At 46.1% G+C, this 17,314-nt stretch overlaps 2 protein-coding genes across 5 annotated transcripts; one reads left to right on the top strand and one right to left on the bottom strand.

Moving 5' to 3' along the window:
- The first annotated feature begins 7,451 nt into the window (after positions 1–7,451).
- agt (O-6-alkylguanine-DNA alkyltransferase) lies at positions 7,452–14,970 on the top strand. 4 transcript variants are annotated; one of them, XM_077633676.1, is made up of 4 exons: positions 7,452–7,527; positions 8,285–8,455; positions 10,826–10,983; positions 12,860–13,460. In XM_077633676.1, exons 2-4 carry the CDS (start codon positions 8,301–8,303, stop codon positions 13,165–13,167), a joined length of 621 nt encoding a protein of 206 aa, XP_077489802.1. In that variant the 5' UTR covers positions 7,452–7,527; positions 8,285–8,300; the 3' UTR covers positions 13,168–13,460. The 4 variants fall into 4 exon arrangements, with proteins under 4 accessions (XP_077489802.1, XP_077489803.1, XP_077489800.1 ...); XM_077633677.1 differs by having other exon boundaries at positions 7,465–7,527; positions 8,282–8,455; XM_077633674.1 differs by having other exon boundaries at positions 7,486–7,703; positions 12,860–14,970.
- A 149-nt stretch (positions 14,971–15,119) lies between these two features.
- LOC144100810 (WD repeat domain-containing protein 83) lies at positions 15,120–16,950 on the bottom strand. The gene has a single exon (XM_077633673.1). The coding sequence runs from the start codon at positions 16,824–16,826 to the stop codon at positions 15,906–15,908; it is 921 nt and encodes a 306-aa protein (XP_077489799.1). The 5' UTR covers positions 16,827–16,950; the 3' UTR covers positions 15,120–15,905.
- Positions 16,951–17,314: the final 364 nt, after the last annotated feature.

Genomic DNA, 17,314 nt, shown 5'->3' with positions numbered 1-17,314 from the left:
CATGCATGCCGACCTGTACCTTGATGCATTAGATGGCAAAATGTGTGCATTTCCAGTAATCTTTCCTCGAGTTCCATGTTCCAAAATTCAAGCATTGTTTAGTGTGTTGTGTTCTTCAGGTAAGAAAACTCCTAGGGGCACCCAGGTATGAACTGGGAAGTATTTTAGTGACTGTGTATTCTGAGTGCTCTCTAAGCAGTCACTGAAATCTGTGACACGGATCTAGGCTTTGAATAAATTTCCTCTGGAGAGTGCCAGTCCATCGTAAGAGCGTGTCCGAAATGTTTGGACCCGGCACTTCTCTGTCATTCAACCTTGGTGTTTACAGATCCGTGCTCCGCGAAGCACGTGTCTGCATGTAAGAGATGCACGAAGCACGTAAGAAATGTCAGTGCCTTAGAGCCTGGAAGTGGGTCACATAACGGTTGTAAGCATACCTAAACTGTTGTGATGATGGCCTTAGATGCGTATGTGAATTATAACAACTCTATTTACCCCAAGTGCAGACGGCAGCTGTGCATATTTTCAATCTATGGTGCTTTTTGTGTCAAGTTAGTGACCGGTGTGTACAGCAGACCACCAAGGTACGTCTGTTTTCCTAACAAGGCGACCTTTGTGTCCTCACAATGCGATTGCACGTTATATTGATGTGGATATCTGCGGCATTTCTGATTGTTGGAAATGGCGCCTAGAATCATTGCCAGCCGCGAAATAATAGCCTAATTTTCTTTAGAGAGTAGATTGGCCGAGAGCGGTTGTAAAAGCTTGAAGCAGTTTTGGTCTTGGGAGGTTGTTGTATCTTGGATTGGACTGCAAAACATTTCGTCAGAATGCAAAATGCAGATGGTCCATGCTAGGTGGCTATCAGTCCATGGCTAGCAGCGACCTGAGTAGCCCATTCAATGGCCCGGGTTTGAACGCCCAAGTCTGAACTGACCAACACGGCCTCCCAGTGCTCGAGTCTAGGTGGCGGCTACTCTTTACAGTTCCACAATATGTGATCGTAGTGTACATTCCGGGTTGTAATCACCGGGATGGAATCTTGATAGTAAGTAATGAGTCATTAAGAGTCATGTCTGGAGTCTCCTCCAGGTGGTCTCCTGCTCCTTACCTGGGGTTTTGTGTGGAGGAGAGAGAAGATCCTCCTTTTTCATTTAAAATGGTTAGTAATGCCGTGATACGATGCTAGGCCGTTCTTTGAGAAACTATATAACTACCGCGTCCCCTGCTCAGCTGACGAATACTCGAGCTTTGATGTGTGCCGTTTTGTTACCAGGATTCCCCGAGTGAGCCCGGAACCATATCACCTCAATAATTCAGTCCAAATTTTTTGTTTGACCAAATATGTTCGTTGCGGCCTGAGAAATTCTGCCCCTCGCATAATTGCGCATGGCGAATTTAGTCTTTTAGTATAGTATCAGCATTGGTATTAATGATGGCAAGGGTAGTAGCCGCTTCTTCTGCCGTTTCTAAGGATCTCGTTTTAGTAGTGCCGGAGACTAACAGTCTGGTATTGCATGTCCACCGCCACTAGTGCTAACGCTTGTTTCTGTTGGTATTCTGTGGCATCTACATATACCGCTTGTTCGTGTTGGCTGTACGTTCTGTGCAGAGCTTTTACCCTAGCTTTCCTTCTCTCCTCGTGGTGGGCAGTATGCATACTCTTAGGTAGTGGCGTGACTAGTATTGCCTGAGCGATGTGTTTAGGTATTTGTGTCGTGGTATCTAGTGGTGGCAGCTCAATGCCGTCCTAGGCAATCAAGTTCGGCCCTTCGTGGTTTGGTGCAGGAAAGCTGGCCTCGTTGCATTGTTAAGTGTGCTTCCTTAAGCTCGTCTTGGGTGTTGTGTATGCCTAGGCCCCGGAGTCTTTTGGTGGAGGTACAGTTCGGTAGCCCTAATGCAACCTTGTATGCGTGTCTAATTACAGTCTCTCCTTTGGCTTTTTCAGTGCTGTCTAATTTTAGGTATGGGAATGCGTAGACAAGCCTGCTCAGTAGAAATGCTTGTACTATTCTGCAGAGTTCCTTCTCCTTCACTTCTGCCCTTTTGTTAGCAATTCGTCTGATTAGTCTTACTGTCATGTTTACAGTTGTTCTGAGTCTTTCTAACGTCTCCTTGCTCTTCCTGTTTAACTGAAGGAAAAGGCCCAGGATTCTTATAGTTTGAACTTCCTTTACAGGGAGCCCTTCCACCCAGATGTTAACTGGAGACGGAGGTTCACAATTTTTGGCTCGATGGCCTCTTGGTGTGTCTCTGATTACGAATAATTCGGACTTAGAAGGCGAGGAGGTTAGCCCTGCTTTACCGGCCTGGTCTTCTATTATTTCTACAGCTTTTTGCAGGGTAACCACTATCTGACCATCGCTGCCAGTTGTGGTCCATAAAGTGATATCATCTGCATAGAATGTGTGTTGCAGCCCTGGGAGGGCTGTTAATTTAGGAGGAATTTTAATTATAGGTTAAAAAGGAAAGGCGACAGGACTGAACCCTGAGGCGCTCCTTTACCTCCTAGTGATATAGGCTGTGATTTGATCTCTCCCACTGCTAGCTCTGCCGTTCTGTTACTCAAAAACAACTTTATGTAATTGAAAGTTCTTTCTCCTGGATTAATATCCAAGAGATTCCTTAAGATAGCATCGTGTGTGGCATTATCGAAAGCCTTCTTTAAATGCAAGCCTAATATGGCTTTAGTTCCTCGGCCACGTTCCGGATCTATTATGTCTGCCTTGAGTTGCAGCATAACATCTTTGGTGAAGAGGTTGGCCCTGAAGCCTAGCATGAAGTTTTGAAGTAAATTATTGTCCTCGGCGTATTCTTGTAGGCGGTTGATAACTACATGCTCCATTAATTTTCCTAAGCAGGATGTCAGAGAAATTGGTCGTAGATTCTCTTACACAGCTTCTTGCCTGGCTTTGGAATGAATGTAATCCTTGCATGCTTCCATACTTTGGAATCGTTCCTTCTCTCCGGTACTTGTTCATGAGATCAGTGAGTGCTCTTACTGACCCCGTGTCCAAGTTTTTAAGAGCCCTATTGCGTTTGTTTTTCTTCCAGCGGTTTTGCAAGCTGAAATGTACTTTCCACATGTGCAATAACCTAGCGTCAGTGACTTGTCCCTCTTCTTCCTTGGCCATTTCAGTGGTGGTAGCTTTAATATCCCTTTTTAGGGACTCCAGTCCCCGAGGTTTTCAATTACTGTGTCTGTGTTGTTTCTTAAGTCTCTGAACTTGTACCAGTTCGTAATTTTTACTTTGTTCAAGACTGATTTATGCTTTGTTGTCTCAAAGGTGATAGATATAAAGTAATGGTCACTATACCTAGCCTATGTCCTGTGTTAGTCCACTTTCCATTTCGCATGTTCCTAGCCAGGATGAGGTCTGGCGAGGTGTCTGTACACACGCTGTTGCCTAGTCTCGCGTTGTCTTGCGGGTTGTTCAGGTCAGTTAGGCCCAAGTTTTGGATTGCCTGCCATACTCTTGCCCTTAGGGCTAGCTCTCAGGGCTGCCGCCTGAAGCAGATTTTAAATGTCCCGCGCGAAATTGAGAACTACGCTTGACAACGCGAAAGAGGAAAGAAACAAATTTTTTGCTTATGATTCCCAAGTGAAAGGCTGCATAAGTTAAGTTTCACCTCGAACATTATATATTTTAGCAGAATCTTTACGAACTAGCAGTTGTGAAGGTCAATCCAACACAAGCTTAAGCGAGCCTGTTAATAGTCATGCTGAGCCATCGCCTCCTCTAGGAAGATGCCTGTCGTGTGCGCCAAAAACCTGCTGCTCTCACCTTTTCCTTTTTTTTTCTCCTTTCCACTTGAGGTAGTAGCTAGCGATCCTTGTGGCGGCCACTTGCAACATATGCGCGCATGCGCACATCACCACGCGGTCGTGGCGCACCCGCGCCGTAGCAAACGACGTCTCTGTGCCTAGATATATACTGGCTAGTGTGCACAGCGCGCGCGTTTCTAACGGGAGGGCGAGGCCCCCACCGCGATGACTGCGCGGAGAGGCCGCAAGGGGCGCTGCCGGTCGAGTGGGTGCGCTTGTCGTCGGCTGTCGCGCCGATGCCGCAGCCTCGCGCGATTGTTTAGGGCGTGTGAAATCAATGTTTGACAGGCATCATTTCTTAGATTGTGAGGCTGGAAGACGCTAAACGTGAGCAAAAACGTCCTGAGATGTTAAAGGCTAAGAGGTAATGCAAAGAGATGACGTGTTTTGTTCCGTTCTGTCGAAGCGGTTATCGGTCTAACGAAGAAAAGGTGTCTGTTCACTGCACCGGCGGACCCAGCACGGCTTGCTGAATGGGAAAATAAGATCAAGAGGGCAGACAGAAGGCTGACACCGAAGGCTGTCGTGTGCGAAAAACAATTTGAGAACGAATGTATCGAAAGATCTTTTAAGATTACGGTGAACAGCGTCATGAACGAACCCGCCCGAGAGAAGCCACGCCTGAAGCCCGATGCTGTCCCTACAGTATTTGAAAATTACCCAGCTCATCTTGTGCCTAAAAAGACGGTGAAAAGGAAGGTGCGAAACATTTGCGACCAAGGACCGGCACCTAAACAACGGAAGCGAAATGTCGAGCTGGTGGATCCCGAGTTGTGCTCTGCAGTAAACGGCGATGATACGTGGGTTAATTGGCTCTCATCGCGTCTCTCGTGGAGGCGCATCGGAGGAACTCCAGAAGCCTTCCCATTCCGAGCATACAGACATTGCTATAGGACCGGTGTGTGATAGTGAAGCGATACTGCAGATGAAAAATTATTAGAAAATTTTTTTACATTTCCTAGACGCATATGGCAGCGGCATGCAGAACCAGCTAGCGAAGCGATAGTGCAGATGAAAAATTCCTAGAAAATTTGTTGCAATGCCTAGACGCATGGCAGCGGCATGCAGAACCAGCTGGGGGCGGATTTCTTACTGAAAACACGGCTTGTGGACTAAGGGTTACGATAAGAAGTACATTAGACTTGCTATCTTACCTTAGCTCCACTGTAGGATACAACCACTTCTTCACATCGCGTTTGAGTCAGGACAAACGGTAAAACGTTTTCGGCATTATAAGGCAGTCATCCGGTTGTAACGACCACCCTACCGTGTCAAAGTTTCTGGTGACTGTTAACTTAATGCCGTTTTATAACCTGGAAAAACTACTGAGAGGTACGAACTGCTCACCAGATGTTATCAAAGCACTCTTGAGTGAAGCACCTGTATCACAGTCTAGCACCAAGGCAGCGCCACTTTTGAACATTATTGATGATTTATTTGACTATGGAAATGCTGATGAAGTCGAGCAGGCAATTGATAGTGTTCTGTTCAGAAATGACCATGCCGGGTACGTAGAAAGGAAAAGTAACGCTGCCTTGATCTACTATGCTGCTGGATATGTGGCGAGGAAGACAATCGGAAAAAACGCATGCCCGCAGTGCGCATCTTGCCTTTGTGTGACATCAAATGACGCAAACATGGATGAGAGTTCTCACTTAATTCACGGCTCATTTTGACAACGGTGGGCTTGTTTACCCTAGTTCCGCTCTGTCCACTGCAGTCAAACTAATCGAGGGCGAATTCACCGCCTTCTTCAGCAGAAATGTTCTGCATGAAGAGAGTTTGCTAGATATCGCCAAGTGCTTACGTTCATTCTCACTGTCGCAGCTTGGCTGCTCTAGCCATGAGAAGGAAAATTTGTCCGAAGTGGTCAAGTTTTGTCTTGTTAGTGTTCAGATGTTTTGTTAAGAACCTGAACAAGGAAAGAGAAGGTCAAAGGCAGCGACAAAGACTCCTTAAGTTGCGCCATTGCCAGTAGCGTGAAGTATGAATAATTCTACTGTGTCGTCTTTATGTAGCACTTGATTTGTTATATAATACTGTACACTGTTGTGTGAATAAATTACGTACTTTACGTTTCATGTGTGCAGTAAATGGAGGCGACCAGATTTTTGTTTTCATATTTTTATGTTTTCAGATATCCGTAGATCTCATGCACGTAATTACCAGTGGCTAGACTCGATCCGACGGAGTGCTTAAACAGTGGTATAAAATACAACTTTTTTAGAAGCTTGTTTATTCTGGATGGAAATGAGAAACAGGTTAAATTGGTGGCATATGCTTTGGGCATGTCAGTCTTTACGTGCGGCATCGAGCTTCAGTTCTCAACATCTCGCTATCCGGTAAGTGGGCTAGTTGAATTATAAGGAAGCTGTTGAGATCGGTGGAGTTATTATAAATCGTGGTCGTAATATTCTGGGTTAGGCTCTTCATGAGAAAGAAATAAGAAAATGCTTGCTTTTAATGTTCTGCATTGTGAAGCACAGCTGTTCCAAGATTTTTAACGGAAATATTGTTACCTTAACGTATGTCACTGTAGTAGCTTCTTAAAGCAATGCAAGTTTTGTGCATTTCTTAAATGCTCTGATTGGGGAAGTTTATTAAGTTCATTATTCGCATTCAACAAAATCAGCCCTTTAAAGTCATTTCCAAATATCAGCGTGTATTTTAAATTAATCGAGGGTGGCGCTTTAAATTTAACTGCCATAATGTTCTCGATTTCAACGTTTTAATTTCCAGTGCAATGAACATATCGCACGTTCCTTCAGCTAATGTGCAGTTTATTGCTTAACCTTATTGTCATTCTTTATTTTCACTTCAATATGGTCAAATGAAGGCTATGTGGTAAGGGGCTTAAGTCTTTCTGAAATAATTTCGCTCTCGAGAGCTTAGTAAATAAAAAAAAACGGTTGCATGGTTAGTGTCGTGTTTTTTGCGGGCGAAAGCAAACTGCTAGAATATTTCAACAAATTGATCTATATTTGGTACTGCAAAATGTGCGCACTGTGAACGAGCTCGCGTATATTACGCGTAGTTACATTACGAAATATATTTTTTTAAAAGAGCGCTCTAAATACAAAAAAAAAATAGTTTGCCTCGTGCTCTTCCGAGCGCGCGTATCACGGCGCGAATTCAACCAAATAGGTGGTACCCACCCGCACAACAGCGCACCAAGCGGGCGCCGCCGGAAATCATCAACATCGGGACCTTCGCCTAGCGCGCGCTTGCCACACTAGCCAGTATATTTCTAGGCACTATAGCCAGACGACGCCTTCCGCGCGTTTTCGACTGTTTAAGCCATGGAGGTTTAAGCAAACGAAAACAAAAGCGATACGTGCAAAAAACTAAAATTTCATTGCAAGTGGCCAGAACACGACGACTTCGCTCAAATACAATTGAATAGACGGGTCGCGCCGTGCTTGTCGAGCAGCTAGTGCAGCGCCGCCGATGCCCGCTACTGGCTGCTACCGGCGCGGCACCTCACCACCCTGACCGCGGCACCTCACCTCACCTCACCTCACCACCTCCCGCATTGGCGCAGGTATGGAAGTAGCTAGCGCCATCCCTTAACAACCGTCCGCAACTTAGGGTACGGCGGCTACAATGGGTGCGCGTGCGACGCCGCAGGCATCTTTCTAGAGGAGGCATAGCTGAGCGCGGTCGAAGCGGCGGTGGCGGTTCGGTGGCGGCGCCTTGTTTAGGTAGGTTGGTAGTGCTGCATGTAGGTGTACAAGAACTGTGATTTGACCAGTATTTGGCTATTTAAGTTGGCAAAACGCAAAAGCGTTGCACGAAGGCTGGAAAATCTCTTTAGCTCATGTTTTCAGCCGTTGGTATCTGTGCAGTGCACTAACGAAGTTTTGGCTTAAGTTACCAGGTTGGTATTGGTTTAGCTGATACTTTCTTTCGGTTACATTGAAACCACGTTTTATTGTCTCATACAGGCCTTCGAAATACTTGCTCCTTTTACGTATTGCTTCTAGTTGGGTGCTATTTAGCGAATTTGTTTGTATTTATTGCTTGGGGGAGATGCTTTGTGTGTGTGTGCGCTGTCAACTCGAGAGAGTGTCCAAACATTCTTGCGGCTTCGAACGAGTGACATGTAAACACAGTGCTCGGAAAGGTTTCTATTTTCTCTGCAAGATACTTACTTATTAGCCGACTTGCCAAAATCGAGCATGTTTTCTGCTGCTGTCAACCTTTGAGTTGGCCTTGCAATGCTTGGAAAACTTTTCATTCCTTATGTAGCTCTTTAAAAGTAAAAGCGGTAAAAGCTTTGCAGAGTGCTACGGATTTGTTTGTTTTGTTTGTTGGTTAGTGTGTTTGTTCATTTTTGTTTGGAAAGTGCGGAAGTATTGTTGCGTACCTTGTGTGCGAATTTAATCCGCCGCGTTGTTTTCGGGTATAGTCGCTGTTGCATTAACTCTGTCTTCTTTGCCTTTTCCGTGCGAGGAGTAGCCTTACTCAGGGCGCAATGAAGCGAAAGCGGTCGTGTCCCTACGGGCCGACCAACGACTACGTGCTGAGCAGCCCCATCGGCCGCCTGGCCGTCAAGAGCTGCCCGCACGGCCTTCACAGCCTGCACCAGGTAGACGACATCGACGACGCGACTTTTTCCCCGGACCTGAGGTAACCTCTGCTTGCCACATAATGACCCTGGGGAGCATGCACATGTCGGTTATCACACCCTGTGGCCAACATTACAGGCCGCTGCATTTCCAGTCGCGATTGTACCGCTGCTGCAGAGGCGTAATGCCGTCATGAAGTGTGTTGCATGTCAAAAAGGCATGGGGGAATTAAGCAAGTGTAGCTTGTATTGTAACATCGGCCTCGAAGTTCGGCACTACATGGGCAACCAATATTGTTGAGGTAGTGTGCAGGCTATTTCTAACAGGGCTTCGACATGTGCACATGTGTGAGATAGGTGGAAGTAAAGACTCGTTGATTAAGGTGCAGTCTTATTACAGGTGTCTCTGCTGCTGACATGTGCTATCATGAGCAATATGAGCAGGAACACAGGAGCACGTGGCAGATAGCCTCGAGCCCTCTTTGTGGCGATGCACGGTGGCTGCTGTTGGCAACATCGTGGAAAGGGTTGTGCTGAGTTCCCGGCTTCAGAGAAATGCAATAACACACCTCCCTTTCCACTTTGTTTCTGACAGCGGCCGCGCTACAAGTAGGGTTCGAGGCTATCGGGCACATGCTCCCTTGTTCCTGCTCCTATTGCTCATGATAGTACATATTAAGACCTGACATCCCTAGAGTAGTGTCCTGCAGCAGTAGTGAAAAGGTGTCAGCTGGTTGGTTTAACAGGCTTGAAAAAGTGACGGCACACATGGTATGCTAGTGCTGCAGGTTCTGCATTTGTGCTTGTTGACTGGTAACATTTCGTCACCACTCCAAAAGGCGCATCAGTAAGAACAATGCAGCACTATGTGGATTTAAAGAAGAGTGCAGAGACACTGCTAGCACTGTATTTGCAACTGTTTTTTTTTTTTTTGACTGGCGGAACTACTGCACTTCTTGTCTCCGTTGTCTTCCTCTGTGCTCTCGCATGTTCAAAGCTGCTTTCTTCTGCTGTACAAACAAAGCCCCTGTCATAACACAGACTGCGGTTTGTGAACACTCAGTCAGCAAGTGGTTGGATTGGGAGCTGTATCATGATGGTGCTTGTGGCATTGTTAGGAAATGTAACAGCAGAAGGACTGGCGTTACAACATCATGTGACACAGTAAAGGCCGTGCAAGTGCATTATGATCTCAGACCCAGCTGCGACCACATGAAATTGCGATATTGTAGAGCAGTCACAGATTATGGCGACAGTGTTTTCACATTGTGCCTGTCGCTAAGGTGAGTCACCTATTGTTGCCATCTGAAAAGGAAAATATGGAGTGCAAAAAACGCATGAACGACAGAAGAAAGACAAACACAGCACTTTGTTTGCCTTTCTTCTGTCGTCCATGCATTTTTTGTGCTGCATATTTTCCTTTTCTGTGATGAACCAACAGGCCCAAATTATCACCCTTCATCTGTTCTCATCTATTTGCGCATTCAGGCTGAAAAGATGTGGAATCTCATCGTTTAACAGCTTTGTACTTAGGTTACATGTGCTGCGCTTTGTCTGTCGTCACTGAACAAAGTCCACAGCACTCCTAACTAGATTGCTTGATGCAAACCATATGACGAGGGCCCCTTACTTGCCAAGGCAGAAAATTTCAAATTCCTCGAATTGAGAACAAATAAACTGCGGAATTCCACAGGAGACATCAAATAATGCTTCAGAATGCAGCTCGCGATATATTCGATATACTAGTGTGAATTCCATTTTTCTTTTCTTCCCCGAGCATTTCAAGCTAGCGAAAGTGACCTTCACCACTAAGCTTGAGAGCCGTAGGAGAAGCCAACTTTTCAACTACCTTGGGGCAGAGCACGCGGCGTGAAATAAGGTGGCTACGGATATGGAAAGAAGGCAGTGCTGGTCATTGAGAAAGAAAAGGCACTCAAAGAGTTCAGTGGAGTAGGGAAAGCAAAAAAGAGCAAACGGGCGCAGGACTGGACAGCTCCAAATACTGAGTAGCGGTGGCAAGGTGGAGGCTGCTGCTGCATGGGAGGCTGCGTGCACTAAGGTATCAGAGGCGTGGCTTCGCTCGATTGTGGCACTCTCATCTGAAGTATTGCCTCTTATTAAACATCGACGCATTTGCTGCTTCCGTATTTTAGTGTGCTGTTTGTGTTTTTGTTTGTGGGGTTCTCAGCTATGGCTGGCTTAAACAGTTTGAGATTGCATTAAATTGTAGTAATATTTCTTCTCAAATTCTCCTGAGCCCTTAAACTCCCTCCTCATGTTATATTCGTGAAAACACGATAAAACAGTCATTTTTCCATTATACTATCATGCAATACGATTCCATGAAAAATGCTTAATTCCGCTATTTTTCTTGGAACCATGGAAAACTGGGGCCCTTGACTGTGTTTCGTTAATTTTTTTTTTTATTTCAGTGTTGAAGTGAAGCTACTGAGTCAGGAGTTTGAAGACAATGGCTACACATACCGACCAGTGCTGAGCTGCGTGTCGTGGCTCGACGCCTACTTCAAGCACCCCTGCCAAGAACCACGGCTGCTGCCTGCTATATGTGGAGCAACTGTTTTTCCTCGAGGTCTGTTGCTTGCAGCATCGAGGGCGTTCCTTTTACTGTCATATTTGGCCAGTGAAGACCGTAAGGCTGATTTGCTGCACCTAGCTTTGTTGCTGTATTCGGCTTTGTCATGAGCTTTTTATTATGCCCAAGATTGGACACAAACATTGGACATAAAGGCTTGACTGAGAAAGTCTCTCCTAAAATTCTTTGCTTTCAAATATCTGATGCTGGTACCAATTTATTGCCGAAAGATAGAAAGGCATTGCAAAAGATCGGAAAGTTGGGCTAGTTGTACAGAAGTGTTCATTTTGAGTGATATCAGCACAAGAAAGTACACAGCTTGTCTTGTCATATTCTTCTCTGTCTCTGTCCTTTTTTGCGCTGGTATCACTCGAAATAAAATAAAGGTTGCAGTGCTCATTTCACCTAAAATTGGTTTTGGAAATGGTGAACGTTAAGGTGTTGAGGAGTGGCTTTCTTGTTTTATTTGCTAGAGGTAGTTAACTGTCACAAGTAAACAGGTGGTGGTGGTGAGTATTAACGAAACAATTGAATATTGGTACACAAAAGAGAGCCAACTAACTGTTCCTACCCTTCGACTTGTGCACAATTTGTCATTTTTTATCTTCCTTTTGGTGAAACTCAGGGCTGCTCTATTGAAGTTTTCTTTCATATGAATTCCTACCTGCCTTGGCTGCTCATTAGCAACAGAGTTTTACTGCTGAACATGAGTTAAATGGTTCGAGTCCTGGCCAAAGTGCGGAAGAAAAGGAAAAATTGAGGGGCAATCAATTGATGGATTGATGCGGAGGCTTCTTTCACTCGCCAATCTATTCTAATTCTGATCCTATGCTAATGGTGTCATCTCCCATCTGCCACTCATTGATAAATCGTGGTGAGTCATCAGTGTAGTAGTGCAACGAGTAAGAGATGCGCCACAGCACCAGCAGGTGGCTGTTTCAAACATACCCACTGGTGGGGCTTGAGACCCACGCTGCTCTTCCTGAACAATGCAGAGAAGGAATTCAATTTAATTTATTAGCCATCATGGTATAAATGATGGCGGTGGGGGGAGGGGGACAGAGTAAAAGCTGCCGTTTGACAGCTTGACAAGGCCATGGGTCCTCACTTTGTCTGGCATGTGGGCATAAAGGCAAAGTACATCACATGTGCTTCTCAACACAAGTAAAAATACAGAGAATAAAGCTCTTTCCAGTTTGCAGTAATCAGCATGCCAACAAGAGCACAGTGAAAACAAGCGGGAAGAAGCTCACAATGTTGGCGACTAAAAAATAAAGGTAGGATAAAAAAGAGCTCCCAAAAGCCTCATTTTTGCACAGAGTTCTTCAGGAGACTGTCTGTCTTGCACGCAGGTCTCCTGTGGTCAGTCATTTTCTTCTTAGTCATTTTTTCTGAACCATTCTTAGTCCAGTGTCTTACAAATGGAGGAGGGGGGAACGGTATGGCAGGTGGAGAGGGGACATCCTCCTAAACATCACCTGTCGGCTGGCCATGGTTGCCAGGTGGAGGCTTCACACAGACGCGGACACCAAACGCTTATGCTGGACAGTTTTTTCTGTCATGGTCCTCTTAATGCTCACGCATTAAAAATACATTTGTGCATCGTTCCACAGATGTCTGTTGCAAACCCTTTCATGGAGCAATCCAAGTACAGGGTTGTCCACTCTTAGTGTGAACAAGGGAGCGTGTGGCCGCGCTCTTTCAAGCGCCAGTGCATCCATCGACCCTGTACACTTCAGGCCAACTTCAGGTTCAAGCTGAATGCAGCCTGTGTAATTTACCTTACCTGCATTTCTAATTTTAGCTTCCTTAGTTTTTGCTCTGTGATGTGATGTGATTGGGATCATGTGCTTCAATTTCGTTGCTGCACCAGGTTCCTTCACAGCTTTGGTGTGGCGGAGGCTGTCCGAGGAGGTCGCAGCTGGGACAGTGGTGAGCTATGGGGGACTGGCCAAGCTTTGTGACAACCCCCAGGCTTCTCAAGCTGTCGGCTCCGCAATGCGGCACAACCCGCTCCAAATCTTGGTCCCGTGTCACCGCGTTGTTCACCAGGATGGCTCCTTGGGACACTACTGTGCCGGGAAGCGAGACAAAGTGAAACAGTGGCTGCTCACTCACGAGGGCATTGCGATCGAGAAAGCTGCAAAGACCTGGAAACAGAGGGTCAGAGAGACATTCTGAATGCCGAGAGCCTTCGTACTGCTGAGCCAATGTGGCATAATATTTGATACGATTACCCTTCAGAACCCTGCAAGCTCCGATAGGGTGCTAAGAATTTTCTGTTTGATTGCTTGTTACAGATTTTTACTTGGAGCCTTGTATTCAGATGTGCCAGTGGACAAATCATGTTACATGTATATGCTTGCCTACTGGCTAGTTGCATTTAAGAGGAGTTCTGGTGTTTCCACTTACGACAATACTTTATGGTGCACAGAATGTGCAGTAAACAAAACGTGTTCTGTGTAGTTGCATTACATTTTGCATTTCACTGGCACTTTGCGTTTGCCAATGCTGGTCTAGTGGCAGCGAATGGAGGACACTTCATTTTTGTGCTGGTGTGCGTCTGCTTTGTCAAAAGCTGAATCCTGTGGTTACTAGACAGCTCTACCATGAAGACATCTTTAAACAAAATAGGTCTCAGCTTTGGTAGCACATCCAGCCAGTTTCTTGTGATGGTTGCATGACTGGCCAGTCTGAAACAAAACTGAATGAAGCAGGTTGGGTTTCCAGCCTCACCCGCCCAGCGTTCTGGTACCAATGGAAGAGTACCAACATAAGTCAGTGTTTTAGTTTGATTGCAGGGTACATTGCCTTTTCTAGTTGCAAATTTTGTCTACACTGTAATGAATGTACAGCATGAATAGAAAAGTTCATGCTATATCATTGGCCGCTTGTTTGCCAACTTGGCAGGGTACTAAAGATGCCTGCTAGCTATGTTCTTTTGTGCTTTGTTGAGTCTGCAAGCCTAAACTCTTTTGGGTTTCACTGCTTTGATTTCATGCTCTTGGCATGTTTATATTTAGAGTTTACTATAAGTTTTTATAGAAATCCACCCAGCGATGAAAGTGCATTGTCATGTGCAGATAACGTTTTTCGCTTTCTATTATAGTAACCAGTAATGGGGATGCAATGGAAGTGGAAGCTAGTTTAACTTGTCCACAACTTGGGGGATAGATGGCCTTACGTTCTTGAAGATAGTGCCGTATGTTATACTGTTTATTTTGTTATTTTACTTGACATTTGTGGGCCTTGCTATGATACTGCACTGAAAGAACAGCTTTATACCTGCTCCCAAGCTGCATTTTTTTCTCACTGTTTATGTAATAAGGTTAAACTGACTTTGTAGCAAAGAGGCTTACTTCATGCCTACATTTTTTTTAAAAGCTGATGAGCCAGGCACGCTCGTGAATATGCGGAAGATTGACATACTCGTGGCTTCACAGTGCGTTCAACTGTAATGCGGTTAATGTTCCGACATGTCCTGTGGAAGTACTATGTGCTTGTGTTTACTAACTGCTAGTAACTATTGATATTGCTGTAGGAAACTGCGCATTTGCTAAAATTCGCTATCTTAGCCATAAGGCTACCTGAATGCTGTACGAGAGTCCATTGTCGAAGCAGTTGTGGAGTTTTCCTTTCATTCTCTCTTTAATAGCTGTTTGTTTAATATGCTCAGGAAGTGCATGAGGTCAACGAGTTCACAAAAATGACATTTGAAAGCAACTATTCATGTCCTTATTGCTGGCTATGTGTTCTCTTGCCTCAGAGCTGTTAGGAAAAGCTCTGTGGACCATGTTACTAAACTACTCATTTTGTCATGTTTACATGCAAGTGCTGTTTACCCTTTTTTTGAAATACTGTTTGTGAGGTTGTGAAAGCTGTTTTACGAGTATGTATCTACTGCAAGAGTGAACGAGTGTTTGCTGACTTGTGTTCTATGCCATGCTAAGTAAACAGATTTTTTATTCCTCCTACTTCTTCAAACACTGCACGGACGGAACAACATAATATCAAGCTCACTTCTTTGCTAGTTCATGCCAGAGCAGAAAGGTCAACAGCATGCAGAATTTGTGCTCTCAAGTGCCTACTTCCCAATATCGACCTACCACCATGGAACACTGGCTAAGGTGTTCTGCTGATGATACAAGGTTGTGGTTTTGAATCATGGCTGCATTAAGATAAAAGGTGAAAGCATGTGAAAACACCAATGTGGAGTGTGATGTCAGTACACAGTGGCAGTCTAAATTAATCTGAAGCCCTTCATTACACTCTTCCCGGTAGCCCACATGCAGCTTTGCAGTGTGAACGCACACATACACACCGCCATCATTTTTCAACACTAGCCACACAGGGCCAATTGCATTTCCCAAGCTACACAACTCGTTCCAGACACTATTTACAACACTTTCTACATTGCAGGCTGAAGTTACCTAAGCTTCAGTTAATGTGCCAAACTTGCACTCCACATGGTTGGCACACATTGTGACATATGCTCACCAATGCGTGGAGCATGATAATTTGGACAAGAGCTCTAGGAGATTCAGCACAATGGTGGCACATACACACCAGGGGGCGTGCCCAAAACGCACGAGTAGCACAAGCATTGCCAGAGTTCTTATTATCGTTTTACCTGACACTACTAAACGTACTGCCAGCTCCAAAAAAAAAAAAAAACATGCAAGGCCTCGCACTAAAAGTGCCACATCTCACGTCTGATTAGTGTATGCGCATTGTCACAGCTCACACATGGCAAACTGCAGCAGTTTTGCTTTTTTTTTTTTGGCGCAAGTTTCCCATTGGTAAAACTACGATTGCCATCGCACTGACCCTCAAGTGAAGAGCAAACCGCGCAACCAGAACGCTCGTTCGCGTCTGGTCAAACGGACGAAAGTGTGGCGTTTAGACTTGTGACCCCAGCATCAGGAGTCCTTGGAGACGCTTTCAGGCTCTCCCCACAAATACACCAGTCCTCGCGTAGCCGTCAGTAACACCGCTTTCGACGGATGCTGGGAGAGCGACGACACTGGAGCCTCGGTCGGATGCCGGAGCCGGTCGACCAGCGACCCTTCCACCAGGTTCCAGCAGCACACGTGACCATCCTCCGAGCCGGAGTAGACGTGCGAGTCGTCCTGACTGAGGCAGCAGTCGAGGTAGAACTGCGCGTTCGTGTGACCGCTGAACTGCTGCAGCGACTGTCCGCTTGCCTTGTCCAGAAGTCTCAAGACTCCTCCCAGGCAGCTCACGAGCATGCAAAGGCCGTCCCGCGTCATCTGGACGCGCGTAGCGGAGCACCCCAAAGCGTCTCTGTACATCTTGCCCATGCGCAGGTCGTAGCGACGCACCGAGCCGTCCAGCGACGAGCTTACGACCTCGTGGTCAGTGGCGAGCACGCTTGTCACGGCGTCGCGGGCCTCCTTGAGCGCTTGCAGGGGGTCGCGAGCTCGACTCCGGGTGTCCCAGCAGCACACGCTGCAGTCGATGGAGCCCGATATGACGACCGAGGAGTCCTCGTTGAAGCAAACCGCCTGCACGGCACCCGCGTGTCCACGCCACTTGCGGGTGCTCTTTGCCGTGGTCACGTCCCAGAGCACGACTGACTTGTCGGAGCTGACCGAGGCGATGCTGGCATTGTCGCAGGAAGCCCGGATGTCGAGGACGTCGCCGGCGTGTCCCAAGTACGTCTGAAGAAGAGCACCGCGGAACGGGTTCCAGAGTTTGACGGTGCGGTCACTGCCGCCGCTGAGGCAGTAGTTGCCGTCGGCGTTGAAGCGCACGACACGGACGGCGCCCTGCTTGCAGTCTAGCTGCTTGACGTTCAGGCTCGGAACTCCGGCCACCATGTCTGCTGCAGATTCTAGATTGTGCTTCTGTCGGTTTTTCAGATGATAAAATGCAATCCACAAGATGCTGGGCCGTCGTTGCTAAACTTGTTCAACTAATCCGACATAAGCAGCGCCATTACTCCTGTGCACTAAGATATGGCTTGGCTCGATGCCGCCTGCATCAAAGCCAATGTATTAGACTTTTATGTTAAACAAGTTTGCAAGGGCCTCGCTGTTCATATTTTAATATGTATGAATGCAGATTCTAGCATCAACGTGTCACTTCTGAGATCTGAGAGGCATGATTGAAAGGTAGTCTCGGTTTCGATTGCAGCCATGCCTTTCAGCGCTTGATTTGTGAACGTTTGGCAGCTAACGTGTAGCGTCAACAACGTTCAATGTGGGCATCCTCTTAAAACTAGGTAGGCCCCTTTCCTGCCAAACTGTTCACAAATCCCCAAGTAGCACCGAATTGTTAAAACAACTTAATTTTTTTTTGTTTTGAT

Source organism: Amblyomma americanum, chromosome 8, assembly GCF_052857255.1.
Source record: "Amblyomma americanum isolate KBUSLIRL-KWMA chromosome 8, ASM5285725v1, whole genome shotgun sequence".
Classification (NCBI taxonomy): Eukaryota; Metazoa; Arthropoda; class Arachnida; order Ixodida; family Ixodidae; genus Amblyomma; species Amblyomma americanum.
The sequence above is the reverse complement of the archived record's forward strand: the minus strand, read 5'-3'. Positions and strand labels throughout refer to the sequence as shown.

Excerpts from the sequence above, each read along its gene's own strand:
- agt (XM_077633674.1), top strand. The coding sequence starts at position 8,301 with ATGAAGCGAAAGCGGTCGTGTCCCTACGGGCCGACCAACGACTACGTG. Across the intron at positions 8,456-10,825 it reads ACTTTTTCCCCGGACCTGAG|TGTTGAAGTGAAGCTACTGA; the intron begins GTAACCTCTGCT and ends TTTTTATTTCAG. Across the intron at positions 10,984-12,859 it reads AGCAACTGTTTTTCCTCGAG|GTTCCTTCACAGCTTTGGTG; the intron begins GTCTGTTGCTTG and ends TTGCTGCACCAG.
- LOC144100810 (XM_077633673.1), bottom strand. The coding sequence starts at position 16,826 with ATGGTGGCCGGAGTTCCGAGCCTGAACGTCAAGCAGCTAGACTGCAAG.